The sequence below is a fragment of the Zingiber officinale genome, chromosome 10A, assembly GCF_018446385.1.
Source record: "Zingiber officinale cultivar Zhangliang chromosome 10A, Zo_v1.1, whole genome shotgun sequence".
In the NCBI taxonomy this organism is placed as follows: Eukaryota; Viridiplantae; Streptophyta; class Magnoliopsida; order Zingiberales; family Zingiberaceae; genus Zingiber; species Zingiber officinale.
In genome coordinates this window covers 88,960,091-88,971,604 of record NC_056004.1, presented here as the reverse complement: position 1 = coordinate 88,971,604, position 11,514 = coordinate 88,960,091, and the positions used below count along the sequence as shown (strand labels likewise).

The 11,514-nt window shown below is 34.1% G+C and overlaps 1 protein-coding gene across 1 annotated transcript; it reads left to right on the top strand.

The window, feature by feature from the left end:
- The first annotated feature begins 404 nt into the window (after window positions 1-404).
- LOC122026767 (probable E3 ubiquitin-protein ligase RHB1A) lies at window positions 405-9,157 on the top strand. Its single transcript, XM_042585488.1, has 7 exons — window positions 405-470; window positions 3,321-3,699; window positions 6,498-6,607; window positions 6,816-6,858; window positions 7,513-7,877; window positions 9,016-9,051; window positions 9,116-9,157. Exons 1-7 carry the CDS (start codon window positions 405-407, stop codon window positions 9,155-9,157), a joined length of 1,041 nt encoding a protein of 346 aa, XP_042441422.1.
- The last annotated feature ends 2,357 nt before the right edge of the window (window positions 9,158-11,514 follow it).

Sequence of the window (11,514 nt, the reverse complement as noted above, 5' to 3'; positions counted from 1 at the left end):
GCTGAGCTATAGCCACATTTTTAAACACACTAACTTGTCAGGTAACTTTTACTTGAGGATGAAAGACCCATCAACACTGGTTTGTTTGAGTTGTTTTTTACGGGAATCAGTTGAAGAGCCTCATTCAACAGAAGGCTATCTATATTTTTGTCTACTTATGTACTTGGACTGATATTTATTGATTATTTTTTGTGATTTAGCATCCTTATGTATGTATGATTGATGTCAAGTTTTACTTTTAAGGAGTACAGATTATCAAATGGTAAGCTATGTCGGAAAATCTAACATGACTTTATGCTTCTTATTTTAGATTGAAAACTCAAAGACAATTATGTGTAGATCTAGTGCAAATTTAAGTTGGACTGTACTTTTGACTTAGACAAACTCCAACAGATAAATTGTTAATGGGTGGTTGTTGTTGCAATTCTTCAAGAGGAATTGAATCAGTCCGACCACCAGATTACTACTATGTGAGTAGATCTTTTCTTTTGGCTTATTGTGCTTGTCATATTTATTCTAGTATGCAAACTTGGTTTTGACATGCTATTTGCATAATAATTTTCTGTATACATCTGTATTTAGTGATTGGTATTTCACACATTTTGTCATGTTGAGTTCATTCCTACAAGGTTTCATGGATTAAGTTTGCAAGGACTTTTTATTTTTTTATTTTAAAGGAATAAGCCTTAACCAAAAATTACTTCACTTCAAGCTTCACAAGCTCACTGATTGCTGCAAAACTTTCCAAGTTTCATACACTGATAAATGATAGGCATTTTTATTGTCCAGAATCTTAGATTGTGCAAAAGGAGATCATAGAACTATTTCGTAACTGCATTTTTCTGGCCAGTCACTCAGATACAGTCTGTGCTATCAACTTAATTATACAAGTAAAAATTAGAGAAATCCATCTATGGGAAAACAAGAAAATAATTGACATTGACCTTTTTTCTGGGCAGTCAGTCAGATACAGTCTTTGCTATCAACTTATACAAATGAAAATTAGAGTAATGCATCGTAGCATGGAAAAACACGAAAATAAATGACGTTGACTGAGCTGATATATTTCTTTGTGCTCATTTCTAGACTACAAGGCATCTCAGGAGTTTCTAATAGGATGACCATATGGGAGTTTGGATGTTTGGCTTTTGGTCGGCCTCCGCTTAAAGCTAGCACTTGTCTAGAAAAGTCTACTTCTCCAAGGGATCCTACTGAAGTCTGCACTTCTCAGAATAAAGATTCTTACATGTTCATTTGTCTCTGCACTACATTGAACTGTCCTATCATCATATAGGTTAATTTTGAGGTTCATGTATTTGTTAGGCCTAACAAAATTGGGTTTTCTGAGTAAACTATTGTTCCAGAATCGAGTAACTAGTTATCCAGTTTTAAGAAGCATTTTCTTCCTCCATGCTCAGTGATCTTTAATGAAATTACGGGCTCATTTTATTTAAAGGAAACTGCTACTACAAGATATTATTGAATGAGAAGAACTTCAAAATCATAGGGGAAAACTAATACTTTTAGATTTCAAATCACAGGATCCGTACATATAAAGACCCTCTGGGAGTTTGGATGTGTGGTTGGTTGCCTACAGCTTCTGCATAGGTAGCTCTTCTCTAGGAAAGTCGGCTACTTCTCGAAGTGGCTTACTCAATCGTTTGCATATTAGTTTCCCAGAAACCAACAACTCAAACTAAAGATATATACAATTGCATTTTTCATTTATGTGCTATATTGAACAGTCCTATCATCAGATAGTTTAATTTTGAGGTTCATCTCTTTGTTAGGCCAAAGAAAAATTGATTTTCTGAGTAGAATTATTGTTCCATGAATCTGGTAAAAAGTCATTCCAGTTACCAGAGACATTATCTTCCTTGAAGCTCAGTTTATCTTTGATGGAAATAACACTCATTTTTAAAGGAAACTAACACTACAAGATATTATGGAATAAGAGCTTCAAAATCATAGGGGGTGTCATATCTGGAGTAGTAACAAGGATGACCATTTGGGAGATTGTTTGGCTGGTAGCCTACAGCGTGCTTAAAGCTAGCACATATTTAAAAAAGTCTTCAAGTGAAATTACCCAACAACTTAAACTAAGGATGCTTACAAATGCATTTGCCATTTTTCTGCATGAAATTGAATTGTCCTATCATCATATAGTTTAATTTTGAGGTTCATCACTTTGTTAGGCCTAACAAAAATGGGTTTTCTGCGCAAACTATTGTTCCATGAATCTGGTAAGGAATTATTCCAGTTTCCGTAGATATTTTCTTCCTTCAAGCTCAGTTAAGCTTTGATGACTCTTTTTTGTCATTTTATTTTATCTTGTTTATTGAGAACCTTTTCAAATTTTATAGTTGGAATAACTTCAATTGGATCAATTTTTTGTTCATTGCATCACTAGAGATGATGACCGGTTCTTTCATAATCTTGAATGTCTTTTTAAGAACCAAAGAAACGTCTTAGTATGTATATTCACAACCAACTTAGATTCTCTCACTATTTTTTGCTTTCAAATTAAATAGCATCCAACACAAAAGCATCTTTGACCTGAGATTATTGTGTCCTAAGTTCTAAACCAAAGTTTCCTCATATTTTCATAAGGGAAGCAATTCTCTCCTAATGAGAACCATAGAAAAGTTTATGTTGATCTCAGCAGATAATTTTGGAAGCATGCTCAACTCTATATGTTTTTATTGTTCCTCTTTCTCAAATATAGGTCATTGTCTTAACATGTCACATGGCTACATATGAAAATTTTATTTGATAGAGTGAAATTGGGGGTGAGGGAAATATTTTGAGCAGAAAAGTAGAAAGCAATACAAAGACAAGCCTGTGGTAATCACATTGCCTATTGTCATATGAAACATCTTCATGATTGTGTATCCATCATATATATCTGTACTATGTTTTGCCTACTACTGACATAAGGATCCAATGGTAATTTCTTTAACTCTCCTAAATGAAAATTAATGGCCTTTTGCAAACCAAGTGTGAAAACCTTGGTTATCAGTATACTGCAACTCTATGTTGAACTTCAAAATTTTCATCTAGTAACTGATTTATCTTTTTGGCAATAAAACAAATAAACAAGCCGATTAGATTTATCGTGAACCTTTGAGTAATCCTGCTTGGATCGACTTGCTAGTTCATTCCTATCTTTTTTTGTTGATTTAAGTTATATTTTATGTTGTTGCCTTTGTATTTCTACAGTGAGAATAGGCTTCATAAATGTTGCTTCTATGAAATATCTGGTATCTGAAGAGTCAATTATAGTAAAATGATTTATTAACTTTTCTTAGCACAAATTGCAGTGTCCTCGAGACTTGGAAGAGCATGAACCACTGTCATCTACCAACCATGAGACGTTGCCTGCAATCTCTTCAGGATTACTTGTCGACACTAATCTGGATACATCAACACCTGACACGTACCAAGCACCTCCTGCACCTTTGCCCTATAATGTGAGTTTGGAGAGCCAATCAACATTGCCTGGAGATGTTGAGATTTGTGGCAACAAAACTGATCAAACACCTGTAGTAAATTCCCAGACAACAGGACAGAATGATGATTATTTTGAAACATCAGACTGCAAGAAGAAAACTGACAGTGACCAAAATTCTCCTAAAAATAAGATCGGTAATCCCACCACAATACCAGACGAGGAGGATGTTTGCCCTATTTGTCTTGAAGGTAGTTTTTTTTTGGTAGTTTAAGTGAATAATTATTAACTGAATAAGACTCAATTATAGTTAGTTTCAAGTTTGAAAAGTTTTATTTACATCTTGTTTATGCTAATTCTTGCTATCACTCTACCGCTCCTGATTATGTTTTAAAATTAGTTGATTATAAGCTTTATCCCAATGCTTATTTACTCTGCTTTCTAATTGAGAATTTGAGATTCACTATCTAATGTGGTAAAATATAAGGACATTATGCAGTTCAATGCCATGGACCATTTTAGATTAATTGGTGAAGATATTAACACCATGTTTTGTTGAGGATTTCGGGATACAAAACATATGTTTTTGATAAAACATGCAGCAGAAGCAAAACAATTTACATAAAAATTTTCACATATCCTAAATAAACAAGATCATACATGTGCAAGACATAATCATAGATCAAAAAGGTTATTTAGAAATTATACCTTTCCGACGAAGTTTAGATGAAAAGGAAATCACCTTGCAAGCCTTACAAGACTTGCTTCTATTAGTATCCATGCTGAGATATCTTCAAGACGACTTTACAAGCCACAAGTTGCTTCTCCGCTTGGTACTAGCCAAATCAAAGAGATGACACAAGCGAAGAGAGGTTGGCGGCACCAAGTAGGAACCGATGGCACAAAGAGGAGCAGCCAAAGGGATACTGGCGGCACCAAAGGTTAGCCGACTAACAGTTTGGATGACACAAGGAAGATCTGACAACACACAAGGGAAGCCAGCGGAAGGAGCCGGCAAAAGGAGGAGTTGGTGCACCAAAGTGGCGGCGGGTTTGCTTAGGCGGTGACAATAAAACAAGAGGGAAGAAAAATAAAACCCTTATTCTTTGTTCCATGAAGAGGTCTTTTTATACCTCTTCATTAAGGCTTGAAGAACAAACCTAAGCCCATATCATATGTGTAAGCCCAAACTCGCCTACAAGAGGTGTGAATAGTAGGCCCGACTCGCCTGCAAGAGGCATGGCCTAAAGCGCTTCGCGGCAAATATTTTTCATATTTGCCCTTTACTTGATCCAATCAGACTTAATCTCTCTGTTTGAGAATCTTATTCTCTAATTTATTTTTAGGTCTTTAAGACATATTCATAGTGCGTGTGGCCCAATAGGTTTTCGGTTATGTTGGTCATTTATAATTGACCATTAATTATGAATAGATGATGAGTGACACCTAGTAGTACATCATGACCACCAATTGATCCCCTCAACCACTTGCCTCGTCAGTCACCATGATTTACCTCCTTCGTGTTGGTCCTGGGGCGGACTAGCAGGGGTGCTGAGGGCGAGCATTTCACCTTTTTTGCCACATAATCCCTAATTGACCGGAAATTCACAGTTGACATTAGAACATATTGTGAACCCTTTAGAATCTACAGTTATTAGTGCTTCTGTTCTTTTCACTCATCTTATATCCACTTGGTTCAAGACATGGTTTATATGTTAGTTCCTACTAGGCTAACTACATCACACCTAGCCCAAGTTGTAGTTCCTTATCCCGTGGATTCAAACTACTTAAACACATGTCCAAGAAGGCTATCCTCTTGACATGTTTGCTTTGATCAAAAACATACGAGTAATAATCCTGACAAGAGGCCATAGGATATACATCTTCTTATAAAAGGAGTGGTGAATACTCTGTGAGCTATTCAAATACCTTAGGGCATATTGACTTATACCCAATCTCCCAGAACTACACCTCCTAGGAGATGTTTAGCTAAGATGTCAAAGTATAAGCTTCCATGATCAAGATGACTTGAATACTTCAAGTTTAAGGAAACTTGCACTCGAGCTGCAATGAGATCTTCATTGATATGTAAAGAACCACATGAAGTCTCATAGCAGGTCACATTCGAAGAATTAGTTATCCTTGACTAGCATCCATATGTTAACTCTCAACATCCCTATGTTTCGAGCCAACGAGGATTGATTGCTTGGATAAACCAAGGAGTATAACATGTGCTAGTTTTACATAATTAACGATGTCCAGTCTCATTAATTCATCGACTAGTGAAGCCCACTAATTATAATCCAATCACAATTTCTCTCATACTATGCTTTATATTGTAGACTTTATTAATTAAGTTTAAGATCTAATCATGGTGGCAAAAAGGCGAATACGCTTGCCCCCAGCGCCCTCGCCAACCCGTCCTAGGGCCACACGGAGGAGGTAAATTACGGGCGGCTACTAGCTTTTGGAATAGTGACTAGCACATAAGGGAGATATTTATCTCGGCTTTGCCGAAATTCGAACCCTAAACCTCATGGTGGCAACACCTCATGCGCCAGCCACTAGACCCATCCAAAGGGACAGTTTAAGATCTAATCATATACATATAGAATGTACACTAAAATAGTAAATTTTATTTATCAAATAACTAAGACAATTTAAAACGATTGCCTTTAGGACACCTCTTAAATATAACATGTTTAAGTAAAACTACATACTTTTATGCTAGTCCATGATAGTTGTCATTTTCTTTTGTCCTGTATCATTTTATTTTATTTATTAAAGATCAAGTTTGTCTTGAAACAGTACTTCAATTTGCTTATGAGAATAGTGAGTTTTAATATTGCACTGATTTGGATGCTTATGTTGTGCAAGTTTCCCTTAGATGAGGGAACCATATTTAAGCATTAAACGTGAACACATTTCCTGTGGAATTGTTGTTTCTAAATGTATAGTGTGTGTTCCAAGAGAAGTATGTGAAATTATATGTTCTACTTGCTTGATTTTGGTAATCTGATTAGCTTCTTCACTGTCTCTTCCTTTTTAGATTATGACGTAGAGAATCCTCGTATAATGACAAAATGTGAACACCATTTCCATATGTCTTGCATTCTGGAATGGATGGAGAGAAGTGATACATGCGCCCTCTGTGATCAGGTACGCAGATGAAGTGAGACGATGACTAGTAGAATTTTTTATTTTGATTTTGGTATTGTCACAACACGATTTCAAGTTCGATGCCTACTTATTGTCATAAAATATTGTTCACTTTTCATTTCACAAGTAAAGCAGATCAAGCTATTTGCTTGTTATGCATATGTTCATGGCGTGAACATAATTTTATTTATTGTTATTTTTTTTGCAGATAATGATGATTGACATGTACAATATGGTGGCTTCTGATGAGAGTTTTTAATGCCCCATGCAATTGTGTGCATTCTCGTACAAATGAAGTAACCGTACTCTACTATGTATGATGCTATGGAAACAATTTGAAGTAGCCAGCTTTACTGAAATAGACGGTACAAAAAGAAGAAACAAAACATCAAAAGGTCGTGATATCTGATTCAAGCTATTTAATGTAAATCCTTTCTGTCCTCCCCTACTGTTTGGCTGTCGATAATACAGCAGGTACTTTCTTCATAGTTCATCCTGCAATTCTTTCTGTATTTTTTTCCCGCCTTTTGGCAACTTCAACTTTTTAACTTTCTTTTCCTTGTGTGTATAAATTTTCCTTGTGAATTTCTTATGTTGGTCATTGTCATCTTTCTTGCCCTTACTATGGTGTCTGGGCGCGGTTAATTAACAAGCATAATCAACAAAAGCCCACGTCTTTTGTTTCTTTCTAGTGGAATAGACAAAGTTCTTTTTGTACTTACAACAATTAGTAATTCCTTAGTAGATTGGAATGGATTGAAACAAGAACAGTCAATCGATTGGAATTGAAAGATTTGCAATCCACATTCTGAATTGCTTTGTCGATAGACAAATTTTACATTTTGGCTTCTGATTCAATTCCAGAATCGTCACACCTTCACAAATCTTGATTTTTTTTATCACAGCTGCATTTGCAGAGGATGAATGGAGCCGTGCGAGCTCCGGCCGAATGAGAACAGAGATCACCGGGAAATGCCCGTGCCATCTTTCTCTACCCACGAGCTCTGCTGCAAGATCCTCTGCAGTGCCAAGTGGAGCTGCGAATCCGTGGACGAATCCATGGAGAACGACCTCCTCATGGGTTGCACGCATACCCTTTCATCCTTTTCCCCCACATCGGCACACATGGTTTGCCGGAATGGACGTGGAACGGCCGGAACGGCTATTCCGGCACGGGAACGCCCCATGGCGTTCCAAAGTTCCGACCTATAACATAGGTTGCTTTGGGTCACTGTTCTTCGGCGTTATAATGGCCAGGATGGCTGGAACGGTAACAAACATTTCGATTATGGATTAAAAAGCTTTGGGTTCCCATTTTTAACTTTTGACGTTGCTTTATATTCAGCGTGATTAAGAAATCTGGATTCCATTTTTACACTTGATTAATTGATTAAGAAACCTTGATTCCATTTCTTATCACGTTGCTTTTCATTGATCTCTTGATTAATTGATTAAGAAACCTTGATTCCATCTCTCACTGTTTTGTGACTTTGTCTTTATTGAAAAAGAAAAAACAACATCACATTGCTATCACGTCTTCTTTTTTCTTTCATCTTTTTTCATTGCTGTCACGTCTTTTTTTTTCTTCCATCTTTGCCAATACGAGTACTCTTATTCTATTAATTGAGCATGCATCTACTCATAGCATTTGCTTTTTTTTTTTTTGGCTATTGCATTAGTGTCTTTCATTTCGCCTGATTAATTGTGTTCTTCTATTGTTTCCATCATATTCGCAAATAAGATAAATTTTCTAATTTTCCATCCATTTCTATTAATTAAGCATCTAACTTAAATCTAAGTATATGAATCATGTTTTTACATATAGTCATCAACTCCTCAATTAACTAATTTCTTATATCATTCCCAGTATATTAACAGACACATAAGTTTTCTAATTTTTTAGTTTAATATACTAAGTTATTCACATTATTTTTCCCAACCCTTTGAAAATAATGCTTAATTGCATGAGTACCTCCCCAATTCAATTAATTAAGCATCTACCATTAATTTTAATATTTACATTTTTTAGCTACTGTCATTAGCTCGTTTCATTTGATTAATTAATTTCTTATGTCATTTCTACCATATTCACAAATAAAGTAAGTTTTTAAATTTTTCATCCAATTCTATTAATTAAGCATCTACCTTAAATTTGAACATATGCATATTTTTTACTCAAGGTTATCAACTCCTTCGTTAATTAATTTCTTCTATCACTTCCATTATATTCACATAAGTTTTCTAATTTTTTAGTTTAATATACTAAGTTATTCACATCATGTTTATTTTTCCAGGCCTTTGCTAATAATGTTTGACTGCATAAGTACCTTTTGATTCTATTAATTGAGCATCTATTATTAATTTGAGTATTTGTATCTTTTGGCTCTTGTCCTTCATTTGATTAACAGATTTCTTCTATCATTTCCATCATATTCATAGACAAGGTAAGTTTTCTAATTTTTATTAGTTTTATTAATTCAATATCTATCATAATTTGAACATATGCAGCTTTTGGCTCACGATCACCAGTTCCTTTGCTTGATTAATTGATTTCTTCTATCATTTCCATTATATTCACAAATAGGTAAGTTTTCTAATTTTTTAGTTTAATAAATTAAATTATTAAGAGTGGTTTAATTTTAGGTGCTTCATTCTCATTACCAAGATCTTTTTATCATTATCATTAAGTCAAAATTATTCATTATTTATTTATTTGTTTAGAATGGCACCAAGTCTTGATATTGGTTGGCAATTTGGTCAAATGGTGGGTGATAATATAAAACAATACGATGCAAATTTTGTGGAAAAGTTATTATCGGAGGAATTACAAGATTAAAACAACATATTGCACATGTTATTAGAAATGTTGAAATATGTCACAAAGCTCCTAAGGAAATATCATCAATGTTAAGAAAACATCTTCAAGACTTTAAAGCAAGTAGAAGTTCAATGCAAAGAAAAAAACAAATAGCCTTAGATTCAATTACACAAAATATACGCGTATCAGAAAGTGGTAGTAGTGGTGGAGATGACATAGAAGATATAGAAAATCGAGAATTACAAGAAGCCATCAAAGAAAGTCGTAAAACAAGAGCCATTGAGGAGCAAATGCGTAATCGCTATGGTCAAGGTAAAATATATAAATAATATTTTAAATTTATGTGTATATATCTTATCAATTTAATGTACTTAACTACTCCAAATTTATAATTGTAGGATTTTCTGGTTCTTCATCTGGCTTAGATCCTGGTTTGAAAAAAGGGATTTCTCGAAGCATTAGTGTAAGAGAGGATTCTCGATTACCATCAAAAGGAATTGACTCTTTTATGTTTCCCACAAAACAAAAGAGTCTCAAAAATTGGTTTGGTGCTTAAAAAGTAAAAAATGTTGGTAAGGCAATATCGAAATGGTTTATATATAAATGCTATTCTATTTAATGCAGATAGTGGTCCATACTATCAATCCATGATAAACACTATTGCTGAGGTTGGAACAGGAATAAAAGGTCCCATAGGACGCCAAATTGGTGGTGTTTTTTTACAAGAGGAGGTGGATGAGATAAATGGATATTTGAACACTTTAAAATCAAAATGGTCAAAGTATGGATGCACAATAATGTGTGATGGTTGAAGCACACACATGACACAACAAGCATCCAATCATAAATTTTATGATATATTGTGACCGCAACATAGTATTTCATAGTTTCGTTGATTGCACCAACAAAGCAAAGATAGCTGATTTTATTTTATCTTTATTAAGTAAAATTATTGACGAAATCATAGAGGAAAATATTGTGCATGTAGTCATAGATAACGAAGATGTAAATAAGGCCGTTGGTGCCAAATTGATGATAGAAAGGCAACATTTGTTTTGGTCCCCTTGTGCATCACATTGTATTGATCTCATGCTAGAAGATATTGGTAAAATGACAAAAGTAAAAAGTGTGTTCAGAAATCCAAGCAAACAACGAGCTTCATATATAACAGCGATAAAGTTGTGAATTTGATTGAAATATTTACAAATGACCATGAATTATTGAGACTAGGAATAACTCGATTTGCGACAAAATTTATTTCAATTGAAAGTCTTGTTCAGCATTCTTCAGATTTAAAAAGAATGTGCACTTCTGGTGATTGAGAAGAATACAATAATAAAAGCAAAAGAAGAAAAGAAGCAGAAAACATTGCAAGCATCATAATGGATGGCAGATTTTGGAAGAGGGCTCGTGATATCTGTGTTGCAATTGAACCATTAGTAAATGTTTTGAAATAAGTTGACCAAGATCAAAAACCAACAATGGCAATTATCTATGAAGCAATGGATAGAGCAAAAATGGAAATAAAAGATAATACTAGAGATTGACAATCATATTAGGATATTATTGATAATGGATGGTATAATCAATTACACCAAGATCTACATGCGGTAGGTAGCCACATAATTTATTTGCTTAAATTGTACAGTACAAAGTATGCCATCAAAATCATTTACAAAATCTTCATTTCTAATTTCATATTATCTTATTGATATTTCAGCATATTTCCTTAATCCATTACTTCAATATTTTGGAACTTGTGTTTATAATGATGAAGTTAAACGAGGATTAAAGGTTGTAATTAAGAGATTAGAGCCAGACTTAATTGCACAAGCTTCAGCCATCAGTGAGGTAATTTTTTTTATGTTCCTATATTTTTTTTACCAAACATAAATAATAATAATTTATTTTTTCTTATAATTTTCAGATTAAATTATTCGCAGACTAGATAGGTGAATTTGGGTCTCCACTAGCAAAAATGGCAATAAAAAAAGTCTCCTAGGTTTGTAATTTAAATTTTACAAATAGTTATAATTAAAAATATATATGATATTGATTTTTTTTTTATTAGCTGAATGGTGGAGCTATT

Excerpts from the sequence above, each read along its gene's own strand:
- LOC122026767 (XM_042585488.1), top strand. The coding sequence starts at position 405 with ATGGGTGGTTGTTGTTGCAATTCTTCAAGAGGAATTGAATCAGTCCGA. Across the intron at positions 7,878-9,015 it reads TGGCCAGGATGGCTGGAACG|ATTTCTTCTATCATTTCCAT; the intron begins GTAACAAACATT and ends TTTGATTAACAG. Across the intron at positions 9,052-9,115 it reads CCATCATATTCATAGACAAG|CTTTTGGCTCACGATCACCA; the intron begins GTAAGTTTTCTA and ends GAACATATGCAG.